Source organism: Nasonia vitripennis, chromosome 2 (assembly GCF_009193385.2).
Source record: "Nasonia vitripennis strain AsymCx chromosome 2, Nvit_psr_1.1, whole genome shotgun sequence".
Taxonomy (NCBI): domain Eukaryota; kingdom Metazoa; phylum Arthropoda; class Insecta; order Hymenoptera; family Pteromalidae; genus Nasonia; species Nasonia vitripennis.
The window spans coordinates 34,080,724-34,098,350 of record NC_045758.1 but is presented as its reverse complement, the minus strand read 5'-3'; the positions used below and the strand labels follow the sequence as shown (position 1 = coordinate 34,098,350).

The following is a 17,627-nucleotide window of genomic DNA, read 5'->3' as shown; positions in this document are numbered from 1 at the left end:
TTTTCGTCTTATCAAACGAATATAAATACAATTTCAATCATCGTTAAATCAGTTTTATCCTCAATAATACTTATAAGTTAGTTGTATAAGAATAATTACGAGGAAATTAATTTAGTATACGAGAATTTATATTGTAATTTTTAATCTTTTCCGGATGGTTTCACAAACTGAATATTATATATTGAGACTCATTCATATTCATTTGTAAAAGTAAAAAAAGTTGACAGTGACTTCTGTTTTTTTTTTAAATAAAATTATGATAGCACATGTCTTTTTATTTATTTACAATGCTTATAACTTTATTTAGAAAAAAAACAATATGTAATGTATTTGTTATATTATATACAAAGCTTTCTTCATAAATCTAATATCCAAAAAATTGTTTTATTTTACATTTTTTATCGTCATACATCATAAAAAACTTATAGTATTTTCTAAGTTCTAAAGATCCCGTTATAAACTTTTGCGAAATTTGAATGGCTTACAATTAATAATATCGAAAAAATGATGATTCTCGTAATTTTACAGGATGGCAAGTTTTGATGAGAAAATAACAGATATATCTACACTTTCGTTTACTTATTCAGTTATGCATGTTTTTGTTTAAAATAGTCATCTCTTAATACTTGATTCATGAACTGGCCAATTCTCATTCGTATCCAAACAGGTGGAATCAGAGTGAAAAAGTTTTGTATCCCGTGTGCCCAGTATCCAGTACTGGTATCTACTTTACCCAACGTTGATATCGCATTCTTGGCGTACGTTGTTGCATCTGGAACGAACAAACTCGATACCTAAAAGATGAGAATTAATTAAATACACATTTCGTCAATTGTTTTGCCGCTGTTTGTATAGGATGGAATCCTTCACTACCTGAAGACGCTGACTGAAAGCATTCATTTTTGTGTTGACAAAAAGAGGTGTGAGGTGCTGAACGGTGACCCCGAATTTCGAATATTCGGCTCGAAGCGCTTCCGAGAAACTGCGCACGTAGACCTTAGTTGCCGCGTAAACCGTCATCAGAGGCAACGGCTGTAACTCCGAACCCGACGAAATATTGACGATGGCACCTTTACCTCGTTTCTTCATGTCGTCGATAACTAGACGCGTCATCAAAGTCACCGCACCCACGTTAACGTTAATGATGTCCCAGAGTTCGTCTTCTGGAACCTCGCCGAGATACATCGGGTATGTGTATTGTTTACCAACGTTGTTGACTACGAAATGTAAAATTTTTGTTTTCAAATATTTATTTTTACAATTGAATTTTGTATGTTTTTGTTTTTTACCTAGTATTCCAATTGGGATGTCTTTCAACTGACTCTCAATCTTGACAAAAATCTCCCTTCCCTTGCTAAAATCGGCAGAGATAATTTTTACTTCAATTTCCGGGTTGATTTCTAAAATTTCGTTCTTGGTTTTCTCTAGCCTCTCAAGGGTTCTGCTGATAAGGATTAAGTTCATTCCCCTCGCAGCCAGTTCTTTAGCGTAAGCTTTACCTATTCCATCAGTAGATCCAGTGACCACTACAATTTGATTAATTACAGGTTTTAGTTTATCTTCTTGAAAGCATTGCAATAAAAGAGTCGTCGCTATCATACATATTCATTGAGAATTGTATAAGTATCTTGACAGATTTACGGCCAATTTGATTTGTATCGTAAAGTTTAATTATCTTTCCAATGGAATCGAAGAACAATTAAAAGTTTTTTTAGCAATTTCAGATTGTTAATTTTACGATTGCGTTTTTGATTGACAGATAGGAATAATACAAAATTGACATTCACTAATTCGCCGACGAGTAATTTCCAATTTATTTCCAATCAATAATTTATACATATCCATTCTTGTGAAAAATATCACCATAAATATGCGACTCGCGTATTGCAAGACAATAATATTTACCAGCCCACACTCCAAACTGGCTCTTCAGCTCCACCGGCTTGGAGTTGAAGATCGGCAGCAAAACTTCCCACGCAGCAGTGGCGACTCTGCTGACAGGATCGAGCAGTGCCCAGAATATGATGAGCCCGAAAATGAGCCACAAAGCGATCTCCAAAAACATTTTGCCACAGTCAAATCAATCGCTCCTATGTTATACGCTATGTCGATTAACCAATGAGCGCACAATTTAACGTTTCATTGCGCGCGACCGAAGCACGCGGAGTGTCACTGTACTAGCAGCTCGAGTGAAAGGAAGAGTGATGCGAAATCCCAGCGCGTGCTATTTAGCCAGCGGCCGGTTATTTAAGATCTTTGCGCGTTGAAAAATCCAGCGAAGAACCGATACTCCGTCCAGCGTTGCGAAACAGCGGAGCAGAAAAAATACAGCAGCTAGATTCGCAACTCAAATCTACGATTATAAAATCGCACTATTTGCACTTGAACTCGCGATCACGTAATCTTCGAACGACAACTGCACCAAACTCGCGTCGTAGACACTGGAGAGCACCGAGCACTTGGAGCTGCAATCACATCGGCGGGCACTTTGATACGAGTCTTATCTGCCGCTTCGCTCGCAAGTCTCTGTAAAGAGCCAACTTAGCAGCAGCAGCAGCAGCAGCCGCTATTGAATTTATTCCCCGATTCGGTGCGATTGGTCAACGCCGAGCACTTCGCGCAAGACTAAAGTGACGCGAGGCTGGTGGGTGACCGTACAGAAGCCGCGAAGGCAAGTCACTTTCTCCGAGCGCGAGGTACCACTCCAGTCGAATACTCGCGCGCTCTGCTACCGACGTCTCCGCGCGCGAGCATATAATGTATATGAGAGACGATCACAGCGCCGAGCCGCGGTTGGGCCTCATTTTTCTTTCTTGTGCAAAGGTCGGGAGACGCGCCGAGGCTATTACATGTGAAAGAAGTGATATTCTATTATGTTGCTGTTTTGGTAGTACTTATGCGTGATACGGGTTTATTTGATGCGCACGAGCTGGATTTTTTGAGCGTGATTTTTGTTGACTACCTTAATTTCGCAGAATTTCGAAGATAAGCGATGAAATTAAGGAAAACGCGTTCACGTAAGCTCAAGGCCTTGTGCGGAATCGTTCGGCTTTCACATGAATCGAAATGCGATTGGCTCTTCAAGAATCGAGGCCGTTGCATATACTCCGTTCTCATTCTACTGATATGCATTGAAAACACTTGCACTTTTGAAAAGTCATAGAAACCAAATTTTGAAAATACTCCTCATTTCCAGTTATTAGTTACGGAAAATTGTATTCCTTTCAAGCATAAAATTTGCTTAATTTAGTAGATAACGTATTTACGGAAAATCCATAGAATATTTACGACTTCCTGGAAGCGATGATCAAACACTGAGGCAAGTTTTCTATGGATCAAGCTTTATTTGAGGTAAGTTTCTTGTTAAAAAAATGTCTAAACATTAGCTCTCCACTTTCGAAACGCCGCAGCCACTCAACTCGTAACAGTTTGTCTGCAGACACAGCACTTGATTAAAATTGCGCAAAATTGAGAATTTTTGCACGTGATTAATTCATAGCTGATTATGCAAATTTTGGGCCCATAATCATTTACGTGCACAAGCAATCGTTTGGGCGTTGATTTATCTGCTGTAATTTTGAATTCGACGTTGTGCCGGCTAAGGATAATAACAATAATAATAAAATAAAAAATCGTGAGACCGACGCTATTAACCTCCTTTAGGTGAACTACGACACGCGCGCGTGTATTTATACACGTGAAGTTGTACGCGGGCAACATTGCACCTATATGTACGAAGTTGCATCATTTAATAAGAATTCATCGCTAACCGGTTTCGTTGCGCTATTGCGTTGCTTCGATCGTTTCCCGGATAGATTGGCTTAATTTGCGGGCTTTCGCGCGCGGGCCTATTTACCGGATTTACGGGTTCGTTATTTCTGAAGTACGCGAGAGCTGCACTGGCTGATGGCGTGATTTATGAGTAGATAATTCATTTTCAAATGGCTCTAGATGCGCTCGCCTATACGTGCGGCTTGTTGACTTTTTCTTTCAAAAAAACGACTACTTTGCGAAAAATCGCTCTGCCATTGCGGCAAATAGAACTAATTAAGAGCGATGACAATAATTTTCAATCCGCGATGCATGCAAATTAAAAATCGAATATTGACGTTTGCTAATAACGTGTTAATATGAATTTAATTTCAGTGAAAATTTTTTAACAAACAACGCGTACGACGTTTGATTCTGAAAACCATATAATACTTTTTATAACGTTTCAAAACAATGTGTGATGTTATTTCTCAACATCGCGGCAACTCCGGTCTTGAAACTACCTGAAGAAAGGAAAACGATGCTTGGGCATTTGATAGAATGTAACTTTGATTGTAAAAAGTTTACGGCCTTACGTATACTTATACGCTTATACCCGTCACATCGTGATTGCAATATCAGCTTTTCTCATAAAATTATGAGAAATTGTTAGGCGCACAGTTTGTCGACTGGATTCGTGCGTGCAATTAAATGCACCGAGTTTTTCCCGTTGATATAGCTACTCACGCGAAATAGCAAGTCACCAAATTTCGATTGGTAGCTCGAAAAAGCGAGTGGCACGCATAATGCCAATCAGGCGTTGATGAAATAAAGGATCTCCACAGGTACAGGCCTCGTACCATGCGCCGCTGGCGTAGTCGGCTTACGCGAGAGATAGTTTTCTCCTCCTCTGAAGAATAATCAGTATACGCTCTGGCGAAAAGTGTCGGCCGTTGCACAACGCATCTCGGACGAATCTGGCTTTTCGACTCGTCACGCTGTCCTTGGGCGATATTAACCCACATAAATCCGATTTCTCATTATGCGCGCGTTTATTAATGCGCGCACGCCTCACCACTGCGGCAATTTTCAGCTTTTCGTACTGCCGCGCGCGCTGTACATACGGATGGCGGTATGATTATGGATTGCGAAACTTTGTAGAGCCTGTACGAAACCTGGAAAGGCTTTTCTAGCTCGTGTACGCGTTTTTAATCTCGCTGATTGGATTTATTTTTTACTGAAAATACGAATTTTCCTAAACTCGTACACGTCACAAGTCGTATCTGAAAAAAATATAGGAATGTTTTGAGAGGTCTTCTTGTATTTACGTAAATGCAAATCCCATACAAGTATGCAAAGAAAACAAATGATTAACAACTGCGAACCTGCCTCAAACCAGAATAACAGACGTCATTGACTTCTGACTAACATGAGATTTTCGGTCGTATCAGAAATATTGAGATGCTACTTCTCTATTTTTACGCTGTTATTTTCACGCGGCAGCACCGGAGCTTGGGATGATGTGTCCGCCGCCTGGAAAGGTTGAAGCTGAATGTGGTAATCGAACGAATCACCGCGAGGCAAACACGGAAAAAGCCTGTTCTTTCACGAGATTAAAGAGATCTACGGCGGGAATGGAGCGAGTGCGACGGGTATATTATAATACCTGTAGAGGGAGAGGGAAACGAACAAAAAGAGCGCGTTTAGGCTGTTTTCGAGGAAAAGTTTCTTACGAACCAAAAAAAAGCACTGTAAACATTCGGAAGCTGAACGATAATGTAGGCATTGACGAGGAAATATATAGTATCAAGTTTTTTTATCACAATTTAGTGATAGCTATTGGTTGGAGGGATTCAGCCTACGACGAATATCTATCCAGATATTGAAAGTATAGCCTTTTTTCTCGACCCGTGATGAATAGCGCGTCCATTATGAATACCTGCAGCCTCAAACACGACGTCGTCGTGTCGTTTGATGTACGTAGTGTATATCTATCGCTATTCGCGAGCTCAGTGCAGCTTATGCTTAGGCCGCTCATGCCATAACTGCTTGAATTATTTATTAACATTTTTGTTTTATAGTTGTTTAGCGTTCTTTACAATGATACCTACAAGCAAAAGGTGCTTATAGATTACTGTTTGAACAATGGAGCACTCGTATAGTTTATACACTAGTGCAAGAGTAGAAAATCTTTGCCCATTATGCTAATCAGACAGCTTCTTGCTAAGACGCGCGATACACTTCTTGTGCCGCGTAAGAAACCTTCCGTTACTCAAATCTGAACCTTTTGCGGAAAGTAAAATGGAGCAAGAGCCATTACACGCCGTAATAGAATAGCACATTGTGCAAAAAGTAACGGCCCGCGCTGTTTTATGCGTCAATTTTTCGGATCCATCGAGCTACCTCCGTACCGTTCGTCTTAGCTGTGCATAGATCCTTGTACACAGTCGTGGTCTAAGTGCGAAGTAGGTTGACTCGATCGCGGAGCGAAATGTGCCAGCGCGCGACCCGATGCGGTCAATCGGTCAAACAAAAATCCAGCCAAAGTCGGTAAAGCAGGATTTGTAAGCGCATCGCGCAGCCTAAATCCGAGACCCTCGCGCGCACTCGACTCGTTTCGGGATTTAAAAAAAATCCCGTTTCACGAGTCGACGACCCGAGCTTCTCTCGAACGAGGATCAAAACTCCGAAAATCCACATGACGAACGATCTAACATTTTTCCTCTCGATGGGCCACTCGGAGAGCAACAGGTACACGCAGAGCGTAAACGGGGCCTCGCACTTGTTGCTGGCAAAAGGAAGCCGATGAAGCATCAGCAGCGTAAGAGAAAGAGCGCTCGGCCGAGAAAAGATACGCCGCGTAGATCGCGGCCGCGGGAGAAAGAAAGATAACGCTACGTACTCGCGCGGCCAGGCCAACTTGCGCTGCGCCTTTCGTTCCCGTGCAGCGCGAGGCCTACAGGTCCCCCCGGCGAGAGACGATCGGCGACTGCTACGGCGACCACACCGGTCTCTTTCTCTCTCTCTTCGCTGCCTTGATCTTGAATCCTCGCTGCTCGGGCTTTTCACTCCTGGAATCGCGTTTTTCCACGACGCTCGCCATCCCGGAGGTGTATCGGAGTGCGTCGATTTTTTCCTCACCGCGACTACACAGGCTGCCGATCCGTCGAGTGTCGTCGCTGATAAAAATAGTGGTGGATCTGTGTTCGCGCTGCTGGAGGATTCGCTGGCGAGCTGCCAAGGCGACGCGATAAATTTTCGAAATCTCGCGTCTGGCTTTTGTCTCGGACTCTTTCGAGAGAGAGAGAGAGATTCGGGGATCGCTGCGATTAAAGTTCAAGGTAAGTGGCATTATGTTAAATTTATCCTCGGGGAAAAGATTCGGTTCGCCGCGGCGGTTGAAGGTAAAAAGCAGCTGTGCGCGCGAACGGTTTTTGTCGCGAAGAACTTTTTGCTGTGCACAGGCGCTTATTGAGTCTCCTGTGTAGTGTGATTCTGAATATATTTGCTGGGATGCGTCGCGGATAACGATGCAGTTAGATAGCCATCGGCCATGATTTTGTACTATCTTTTTTACAAACGTTTACGCGTAGAGATTCTAATGGAAAGTAGGTGGCAAAAAACGTAGTAAATGACACCGCGACCGAGTGAGTATTGTAAATGGATAAATGGAGATGAGAACGGAATTTTTCATGAGAATGGTAGTAAAAAAGTCAAGATCGTGATGGGTATGGGTTTACATAACCATAAATATGTCTCTGATTTTTCGTTGTTTTCGAACGTGCCCACATGGCACTTTGGGAAAACCAATAGCTGGACCAAGATGTAGCGGAAACAGGTGTTACCGCGAAACCAAGTGGATTTCCCCTCAGTGTGATTGAGAGACTAAAATATTGCCGTCTAATTTAGATACGTATTGATTACTATAAAAGTCAACGGATGAACGTTTTTCTACACACAAAGTCCTCAAACCGACTTCGTCATCGCGCTGCAAAACATTAATGTATGCCAATCATCGCGAAACTTTTTTGTTGAAAAATTAGCATCTGAGGTCAAAGATTCCAACTGCAAGTAGTTATTGTCGTTCGCTACTTCTTTATGAGCGTTATTCGCGCGATTTTTACGATTCGTCGATTAACAATAACATGTATCTCAAAAGAGTATTCAAAAAATCTCCCACGTCTCCACTGACAAAAATGTTTTTACCGCTGCGGCAACTGTTGACACACGCAATGCATATAGTATCAATCGGCAACTGTACTTTTCGTCGCCGACTCCACTTGTGCGTGCCAAGTGTGGATATATGTGGGATAGGAGAGAGTTCATGTGTGTCCACTGTTTGCCGAGACTTCAAAAGTATCTCTGTATACAGTTTTATTTGACATGTAAAGAAGCCTTTGTGCGTGCGGATTATAAGTTCAATAAAAAGTCCATTCATCGAAAATCTTCGTATACAAGTGAATTGCGACATATCTATTTTTACCGCGGCAGTCGGTGGTAAAACCATTATGCGCCTCTTTTCAAATTTAAAACTTCCCTTCGCGACTACTTGTAAAAATCCCATCGACGTCGGCGCACAAGCTCAACGAAAATATGTTACTCGAAACTGTGTTGTTTCTACAAATGACGACTGGCTAACTGTCGACCCACTTGCGCTAGTCAAGCCAAATGTGTTTGGTTTTTAGAGAACGGATTTTCTGAATAGTAATGTCCCTCCGAGGCACTTGACGCGCTCGCTTCTCATTAATCAGTACTTACGGTATCCACTTCGTTAAATTGTCGCGTCCAGCGTATCAATCACTCCGGGCGACAAAAAGGCGATACTTTTTTCCCTCGCGCGTATACCATTCATTTATTATCGAACCGAAGGACCGTTAACAAAAGCTCGAATTTTCAGATCGCCGCTCGAGCTGCGTAGCATCAATGGTTTCAAGGCGCGGTAGCCAACGATGAAAGCATGGACAGTGACGATCGTGGCAATCTGCGCTCTCCTATGGTTCGTGGCAGTTTGTGCCCAGGAAGTTTGGAGCGTCATTGGAAATGGCGATGACGCCGAGGAGATCGAGCCGGACGAGTCGCTTTACGCCTGGTCGAGATCGAATGCCCTGGCCAGGTCGACTCTTCTCGACCGTCAAGAGCGACTGCAGTACAAATGTGATCAGATGAGCAGGGGTCGCTCGCTCGAACCGATCCAAGATCCCGCGGAATTCCGCAATCTTCTAGTCGACGAGAAGCACAAATTGCTTTATTGTTACGTGCCCAAGGTATACACTTGTGCGATTGTCTTTGGAGCTTCTTTTTCTTTTCGCTACTCGTATAGACAAAGTAGAACTCGGCGGAAAATAAATAACTGCTGGAAGGCAAATAGAACGTGAGTTATTGAAATTCATGCTTTGTTTTCTAAAAATACAAACTCGCTAGAGATGAATCGAAGCAGCGCGCAACGAGCACTTTCGGAGTTTCAAAATATGGATCGAATTCAAAGTATATCGTTCTCCAAAATAATTCAAACTTGCGCTACCAGTGTTACTCGCGCGTTTACATAATACGTTTTACAGGCCGTAAAACTTTTTATAGCGCAACTTCGGAATTTTGCGCGTCAGCCGTCGACGCGGTCAATAAACCGCGGAATTACAAGATTTCTAATTTTACAAGACAAGCTTCGCAAAACTTCTCTATATCGGCGTTTTATAACTCGCTTCTTGCAATTTCCATCCGATATTTATTATGAAAATGAATTGCAACCGCAGGTGGCCTGCACAAACTGGAAACGCGTGCTGATGATCGCAACCGGAAAATGGAAAGGGAATTCGCCGATGGAAATTCCAGCGGATTTGGCTCACGCCTCGGGTACTTTTCTGCGGCTCAGCAACTTCACTATTCCGGAGATCGAGGAGAAACTGGCGGCCTACAATAAGCTCATAGTCGTGAGGCATCCGTTCGAGCGGCTGCTCTCCGCTTACAGAAATAAGTTCGAGGCGAAGCGCGAAAGAAGTTCCGCGTACTTCCAGTCGCGCTTCGGCCGAAAGATAATCAAGGTTAGCCTCTTAATCGTCTATTTTTCTGGGAATCCATACCTTTCATCCCTATAAAATCTATGCGTTGCACTGCAGAAATTCAGGCCCAACGCGACGAAGGAATCGCTGCTCAAAGGGGACGACGTGACCTTCGGGGAATTCGTCGACTTCGTCACAAAATCGAACGAGTACGGGACGAGAAACGAGCATTGGAACTCGATTTCGGAACTGTGCCATCCCTGCTTGGTCAATTACAATCTCATCAGCAAATACGAGACTCTGGTCGAAGACGCGACGGAAATTCTGGAGCGGATCGACGTGGATTCCATACCGTAAGCTGAAAATAATATTCACACAAGTGTTCTCTAGCTGGTGAACGCGTCTATGCATGTAAGCAAACAGTCGTAAAACATCACTTAACATTTTATTTGCAGGTTTCCCGTGCGACCGCAAAACAGTCAGCCGACTTCGACGATATTGGACAAGTATTACTCATCTTTGACTTTGAGCCAGTTGCGTGATTTAGCTGAGCTTTATCGCTCGGATCTGTATTTATTTGACTACTCGTTGGAACAGATACTTGGCTTCTCGATAGCTTAAATCTGACTTGAAATCCACGACTTATCCACCATATATTCTTTAGGTCGACCAGTCGCTGTACAATGCTTTGAATCATCAAACATTAAAACAATCGCTCGTAAATAACGCTCACGAAGAGCGCAGAGATGACGCCCTCTATCAATACAACTTTTTGTAACAATTTATAAGAGTATTGTTAACGTTGTAAATTTATAAATATCAAAATACGAGTTCACATGTGCCAACGTTATAATAATGCGTTTAGCGCGTGTATTTTTATATCCGCTACGCATTTCGTTATCATTCCATTACGCAATATAACTGCTCTCGTAATATAAGTATTCGTTTAATATTTATAATTCATAATAACGCTTGTTACCTTAGCTCAACATTGTCAAACGTATAACATATTTACCTATAGCTGTACATTAGTCGTAGCTTTTCTACCGACCATAAGTGCCATTAAAAACAATGTCGACGATTGCGAACGTTGGAAAGATCGGAGACAATACTGCGCAGACATTGTATATAGTTGTAAACAGTTTTATTTATACCTGTAGTATTTATAAAAATTTAACAAAGTACAAAAATAAAGCGATCCATTGTCCGAAAACGCGACAGTGTCTAGCTGAAACTGTTCATTAATTAAACTGAGGCGCATCACTTAATAAATTTCAGACTTCGCTGGGCGTCTTAAGCAACCGTAACGTTAGCGCGCAGCGGAGCCTCGCTGTTTAGCAAGATCTTATCGTAAAAGCGATCACTTTTGCGCAAAGAACCTTTCGCAACGAGGTTCGCGAGCCGCACGCGATCTCGAGACTCTCCCGTTAACGATACCAGTATTTACCGCACCAGTACTTTCGGTAAGAGTCTCGCCATACGTATGGCAATTACATTGTATGCCCGTATCAGAAACAAACGAATCGGTCATGTGCGTAATTCCGAGCTATCCTCGGTTCGGACACTGTACAACGAGTCGTGTGTCCTTGATTATCGCTCCTTTCTAAAACGATGTTAAAAGAAAAACATTCTTGCAATGTCACATTGGCAATTATTTTTACGTTCCCCGACAGCGTTGTATACAAACAGAGAGAGAGAGACTTGCGAGAGTAAACGTTTACCTCCCCACATCAGCTCGTCGAAAAAGATCCATCAAAGTCAGTAGCCTTCAGATGTCAAAATAAGGCGCGAAATTTGAATGCGCCGATCGTCTTCTTATCTCTCCGCCCCGCTCTCGAGGATCATCAAAAGGCAGCCACATCGTACTCTCTCGATCGACATCAAGCGGTGCGTGTAAAATTAAACGGATGATGGATGCTGGGCTGTGGCGCAAAGCCGGAGGTGGGGAGCAACCTCAATTTTCGCCACCGAAATAAAACGCGGCTCCGAGCGCACGTGCTCGCGCTTGCCATCCGTCAAAAGCGCCGGCGGAGAGGCCTTCGCCTTCCAGACCAAGCCGAGTCCGTTGTGGATATCACGGTACACCGATTGAACTTTATTTATTGTTCGAGTCGACACACGTATACGGCGAATAAGACCGCTTGTGATTTCGCGCTTGCGACGCTGAATTTCCTGCCGTTCGCTTTCGCGGAGACTAAAATTGAAATCGAATCAGGATAAACAAACAGTCGAGGGTGTGTGGCTCGACGCACGTCGTTCTCTCTTATTTTGATTGCGATATAGGTATACGAGCTGGCGGCGCTTCTCCGGTCTCGGCTAGTTATGAAATTGAGACGCGGTGTAGAATGAGGTAAATTAGATCTGTTTTTCGATGATGAGGCGGCTTTATTACGCGCTTGGCTAAGCCAAATAATTGGCCCGAAATTTTCTCTGAAAACAAAAGTGAAGTTTGCTTTTTAAATAAACTTTCCATGCGCGCGTTACGTAATCTTATTTTTATTTTTATTTTTTGCTTTGAATGTTCTGGAATTCGAGCGTGAGTTGCCTTTGCCTTTATGCTAACGAGCTTTCAAAGTAAACAAAATAAAAATTTTTCATTTACAAGACGATGCTAGGTGATTAATAAAGTATCGAACGAGATGCTTTTACCACTGCAAGATGTATTTTATAATAAATCGAAACAGAATTTTTCGAAGAGTCTAGCAAAAGCTAGTAAACAACGAGAAAAGAATATTGACGCAATATATATATATATATTGGTCTCCAAGGTGTCTGCATCATTGCCACGTATAGCACTTGTAATAACTAAATCGCGAGAAAGTATTTAAAAAAATGAAATCATTCTTTGCTTTTTGCGCGTTGATCGGTGGTAAGTTGCAGACAAGTCGAATTTGTACCTTTAAAAACTAAATCTCATTCAACTTTTTTAGTTCATCACGTGCTGCCCCTGTGGATAATGATCAGGAACCAGTTGAGGAGGAGGTAATCGTACCAAAAAAATACAAGCCGTTAGGCGAGAACAAATTTCTGCAGCACCCCTGAGTAAGAGATTGCTCTTAATACCGTTATTTAAATGAAAATCACTGTAAATCCAATTTGGATAGTCACGTTTTCCGTTTGCAGACGCGCGAAGAAATGCGGAACGGAAGCTTATTGCAAAAACAGATCGAAACGTTCAGCGCCTGAAGGTATACGATTTTTTACATCGAAGTGCATTGACATTGTTTATAAACGTTGTCTTGTAATTTATTAGATGAGACTGCCCAACCAGCCGAAGCAGAAGAGCCGCAAGAAGAGAACAAATGCTACTGGGGACCGGCGTATTTCTGCAGTTGGCCTGAGCAAGAGAAACTCTTATCGACGACGCTTTTCGTAAAAATTCAATCACTAACATTGCATTTGCGTTTCCACTTGCAGACACATGGAAGAATGCGACACGGAGGAGTACTGCAAGAAAAGGATGCCCGATGATTCGCAAGGTACGATTCGTCCTAATACGAGTCCATGGAATGAGTAAAAATTATAAATTGATGCGTGAGTCATTATTTGTTACGACAGAGTCAGGCGAAGATGAAGCCGAAGAAGCGCCAATCGATGCTTGGGACATGAAACAAGCTGAACGACCCGAGGATCCCGAGGAATGCCAAAAGGGACCCGAGTATTTCTGCTCGACTCCCGAGTAAGTTTAATTTCGCTGAAATAGCTATTTGACACTTCGAACACGTGTTAACTTATCTATGTATTTTATGCAGACTCATCGAAAAGTGCAAGGTGAAGAATATCTGCGATAATCCAGACGGACGAAAATTATAATCAGTTGTGTATTTGAATTTCAATAGACTCTTTCCCCGCCCAACCAAAATTTACCCAAGCAATAAATAAAAGCTCCCGGATCCTCAATAAAGATCTTGTTTGACAAGCCATTAACCGCCCTTATTTATGAATTTTGAAAATCCGTCGCACTGCATACGTCAAACATCTAAATTCTTGAAGACAGTCGTAGTGACGTCTGCCCGCCGTATTTCATTGATACTTGAACTTTTTATCGTCTCCCCTTCGTTATATACCGAGCGGATGATAGAACACACCGCGTCGTTGATTTTTATTTCTTTCGGCTCGGCGGCACGTGATTGGTCCCCGGCTCTTTTAGAATCAACGGAATTCCGAAGTTTCGACATCGCTGCAGAGCTTTTGGCGCCACATATCCAGCGTTTTTATAAAAATGTATAAAAAGAATACCAGTCGAATTTCTGTCGCAAGCTCGGAAACGCTCCACGAATATACGTTTTACTGCTAATAAACGTCGAGGAATTCCCTGTCGATTCTCGCTGTTTGTTCTGGGCTGGAAATAAAATCTTTGTTAAATTCTAAATTCTTCCAAAGAGCGCGTGCACTGCGCAAAACGGCTTGTATAACCGCGCAGGTGAATCGCAGTAGCGGACTATCCCTTCCGGTGCTTAGCTACGTAAAAATCGATCGACCTTTGAAGCGCGTGGGAAAAAGAAACCGAAGGTCGAGCTAGAACTTTTTCACGGGAGAATTGGCAATTATGACGTCGTGCTACAGCGATGGTCGGTGAACCGCGGAAGCTTCCATTCGCATTCATTCTTGCACACATCCAGGCCGATACGAAAATACTCCTTCTTCGTTCGCTCAACCATCGGAGTATAAAAAACAACATTTTTCTGATAGACGCAGTACACGGATGAAAAAAGAACTTGCGTCGTGAAAAAGCTGACGTAGAAGGCTCGAGCGTACCTACGCACGTCTTGCCTAGCTTACGTATTAAAATAATCCTTTTCTCCAGTTGACCAAGCTGAATAGCGCATAGAAGGCGCAGTCGATTAAACGCGTTGTAACGTTTATGTGGCCCAGCTCGTACGCCGCAGCATTCCTCTCATTCCCGCATTAATTCTGTTTTCCTCCATCTGTTCGCGCCCATGTCAGCCGTCAGAGCTCATCAAACCATTAGGCCTTCGTATACGTAATCTGCACTGCTCTCGAAGCTTTCCGATCGCGGTGGAGGGGGTGTACGCGGCGGGCGGCACGTTCGCGGAAAAAAGCTCAGCGGCGGCGGCGCTCTTGAAAATTCAAGCCGCGCGAAGAGAGGAAGGGGAAGAGATTCCTGGAGGAGCCGGCGCCTCCTGACGAGGGGCGTGAGCGCGTGACGGCTAGCAGCTCCAGTCTTCGACGAGCCGCAGCGTCAAGCGATCGCAGAACTCTTTTTCCGATAGCTCTCTCAGTTCTAACACGGCCGATTAGCCGCCTGTTGTTACGCTCCGCCAGTCGACGAGCCAAAGCTCCGGGTGGGTCGCAGTTTTCCTTTTATTGCGAATACGCATTTTTCTAGTTTTGAAAAAATTCATCACAGCGTGAGTGTTAAGGGAATTGAGAAATAATCTTGTTTTGTGTTGTTGCATGTGAAGAAATGACGGGCACAGCAGCACAGAAGCGAAGGAGTTCGCTGAAAATTCCCATCCAGAGCCACGAGTCGAAGAACATCCTGACGACGTACTTCATCCTGCTCTTGCTACTCATCTCGCTGTACCTGCTCTACTCGGGGATCTACTAAATGGAAAAATATCGTAATCATGGTAAGCTTGCTATGCCTTTAGCATCACCACGCGCAAAAGCTCGTCGAGAGCTTTCAACATAGGCAATGTGATGCAGTTTTAGGTGAACTAATGAACCTCATTTCAGGGTTGACGCACGTAACACAGGAGGGTAAGAGCGTGCATGCCAGAGATAGGAAAAAGCTCTCCCCGAGACCGTGATAACATCCCACGTTCCAGTGTCCATCAGTCCATGGAAAATAACAAGAGCGACGTCGTTCACCAAGTGCAATAATTAAGTTAGCGTATAAGTTTCAATAAAAAGAAAACGTTAAATCCAAATAGCAGGCTGCGAGTTTGAAAACGTTATTAAAAGCGCGGGACAAATATCATCGAACTCAATCAGTGTCCAATGAATTCCGATCGAGTCTGCGTATGCGATCGTTATTCGAATTGGACTAAATCCGTGTGTGCGCGGCGCAACCGATTATTTTCACTGTGGCGTTCGACTTAATACGTCTTGACCTTGTGACAATTCCGCTCCAGCTTCTTGTTTCTTTCTTTTAATTTTATGATCAAACAAATCAAACTTCTTAGCTTGGATCAAAAATTTGAAACGATAAAAAGCGTATACTAACCCGTACATCCCGTTCTCTTGAGAACGCGCGCCTATTTTTAAATATCAGAAAGAAAGAAGAAGCTCTTGGCATGCATAAGCAAAAAAAAAAAAAATCCGAAAGCGAGAGAGAGAACCCTACAGTTTAAGATCGTAAAAGCGAGCGTTCCCTCTCGCGCGCACATAACGTCTTGTGTCGTGCGTCAAAAGTAATCCATTTCCCCGCTCGATATCCGAGTCAAGGAGAAACAGAGATAGAGAGAGAGAGAGAGAGAGAGAGAGAGAGAGAGAGAGAGAGAGAGAGAGAGAGAGAGAAAACATCATAAAAAGCTCCGAATCAAGAGACAGAGACAGAGAGAAAAAAAGTCGAGCCGCGAAAAAAAAATACGCGAAGTAACAGCGCGGAGTTTTGACGGCGTGGGCGATCGGTCGAAAATAGCCGATACTTCCAGATAGCTGCGCTCGCACGAGCATCGCCTCCGCCGGAGGGATCTCGATCTATATATTTTCGGAAGCTGCTCCAGAAATAGATCCGCCGCCGACGGTTCAAGCGGGTTATAAAGAATCTGCTGCGCGGGATCGAAAATCCACCTGGAGAGGTGTAGGCGTGGATGAGATAAGAGCGATAGAATCCCTTGAGATTTGATTTTTAGGCTCGCTGTTGAGCGGAAAAATGTCTGAGGAATCTATACGTGCTGTATTTTCGCCTGAAATTTGTCCAAGCAACAGTGTGATTGTAAAGGAATTATAGGTGTTTTTCAACATTATAAATATTGAAGACACTGTCGTTAGTGTCGCGCGTAAATTATTAAGAATTTTTCTAATTTACCTAACTGAACGGTGAAAATTATTTTGTATGAATATTTTTGGCCATCGACTTAGTACCAGGACAAGCAATTGCATCAGTAAGTTCGACCGGCGTTGAGCGTCCCGTAAGCGTATTATGCACGCACAACCGAACATTGAAGTGAACCGGAAGATTTCTAACCATCTGCAAGTAGGAATATCGATAGATTCGATTAAAATCAAACTGGCAACCCACCAGCGTAGAAAAAAATTGACAGTAATACTATTTTAATTCTTTAGATTTATCTCGTCGATTTTTACAAAATCCTGTATTTTATTGCGCTTATAAATTGTGTTTCATTGAGTAATTCATTTATATGAGTTGTGTGAAAATATTAATTAATTGTATGTGAATTATGATCGTGCGATATATATCCAATCCTAATTTAATTTGTAAGCAATAAACAAAACAATATGTACATTATATCCTTTGTCGAGTTTTACTTATATTAACGACATCTCAATTTATTTTAGTATTCGATCAACAACCAGCCCGACAAAAGGTTCATAATTATTGTAAAATTTAAACACAGTCATGGATCACACAAAGGCTCACGAGTACAACTATATGATAACGCCTACGAGTAGGCACTTTGAAATATAAGCTTAATAAAAAATACTATGAAGCGTGAAGTGCATTAATAGTCAGGGCAATTGAACAGTGCATGCAGGGGTTATTCATAGCGGGATGCAGAGGTGGTTTTACGTGTCATCGATACAATTTTTTTATAAGTCTATTATTATACCTAGGAAAAGATTATTAGAACGACTTTTCTCATTCCACTCGATATATCGATTGGTGCTATAAAATGAAGTCCACTATTTTTCATTCAGAAAATTATTCTGTACTCTCTACCCTTTCAACAA

General features: G+C 42.6%; 3 protein-coding genes and 1 long non-coding RNA gene across 5 annotated transcripts; 3 read left to right on the top strand and 1 right to left on the bottom strand.

Moving 5' to 3' along the window:
• Positions 1-271: 271 nt before the first annotated feature.
• Positions 272-3,655, bottom strand: LOC103317903 (inactive hydroxysteroid dehydrogenase-like protein 1). Its single transcript, XM_008218032.4, has 4 exons — positions 1,906-3,655; positions 1,290-1,526; positions 874-1,217; positions 272-794 (listed from the first exon to the last, which is right to left on the bottom strand). The coding sequence occupies exons 1-4, from the start codon at positions 2,063-2,065 to the stop codon at positions 588-590; spliced, it is 948 nt and encodes a 315-aa protein (XP_008216254.1). The 5' UTR covers positions 2,066-3,655; the 3' UTR covers positions 272-587.
• LOC100119726 (carbohydrate sulfotransferase 11) lies at positions 3,240-10,996 on the top strand. 2 transcript variants are annotated; one of them, XM_031924955.2, is made up of 5 exons: positions 3,240-3,351; positions 8,648-9,014; positions 9,501-9,788; positions 9,864-10,099; positions 10,202-10,996. In XM_031924955.2, exons 2-5 carry the CDS (start codon positions 8,700-8,702, stop codon positions 10,365-10,367), a joined length of 1,005 nt encoding a protein of 334 aa, XP_031780815.1. In that variant the 5' UTR covers positions 3,240-3,351; positions 8,648-8,699; the 3' UTR covers positions 10,368-10,996. The 2 variants fall into 2 exon arrangements, with proteins under 2 accessions (XP_031780815.1, XP_001603452.1); XM_001603402.6 differs by lacking the exon at positions 3,240-3,351 and adding an exon at positions 4,215-7,091.
• A 1,095-nt stretch (positions 10,997-12,091) lies between these two features.
• LOC103317904 (balbiani ring protein 6-like) lies at positions 12,092-13,559 on the top strand. Its single transcript, XM_031924161.1, has 6 exons — positions 12,092-12,096; positions 12,677-12,759; positions 13,000-13,066; positions 13,164-13,225; positions 13,305-13,425; positions 13,499-13,559. The coding sequence occupies exons 1-6, from the start codon at positions 12,092-12,094 to the stop codon at positions 13,557-13,559; spliced, it is 399 nt and encodes a 132-aa protein (XP_031780021.1).
• A 1,028-nt stretch (positions 13,560-14,587) lies between these two features.
• LOC100679161 lies at positions 14,588-16,234 on the top strand. The gene is made up of 3 exons (XR_134015.5): positions 14,588-15,052; positions 15,173-15,340; positions 15,447-16,234. It is a non-coding gene; the product is annotated as an uncharacterized LOC100679161 (long non-coding RNA).
• The last annotated feature ends 1,393 nt before the right edge of the window (positions 16,235-17,627 follow it).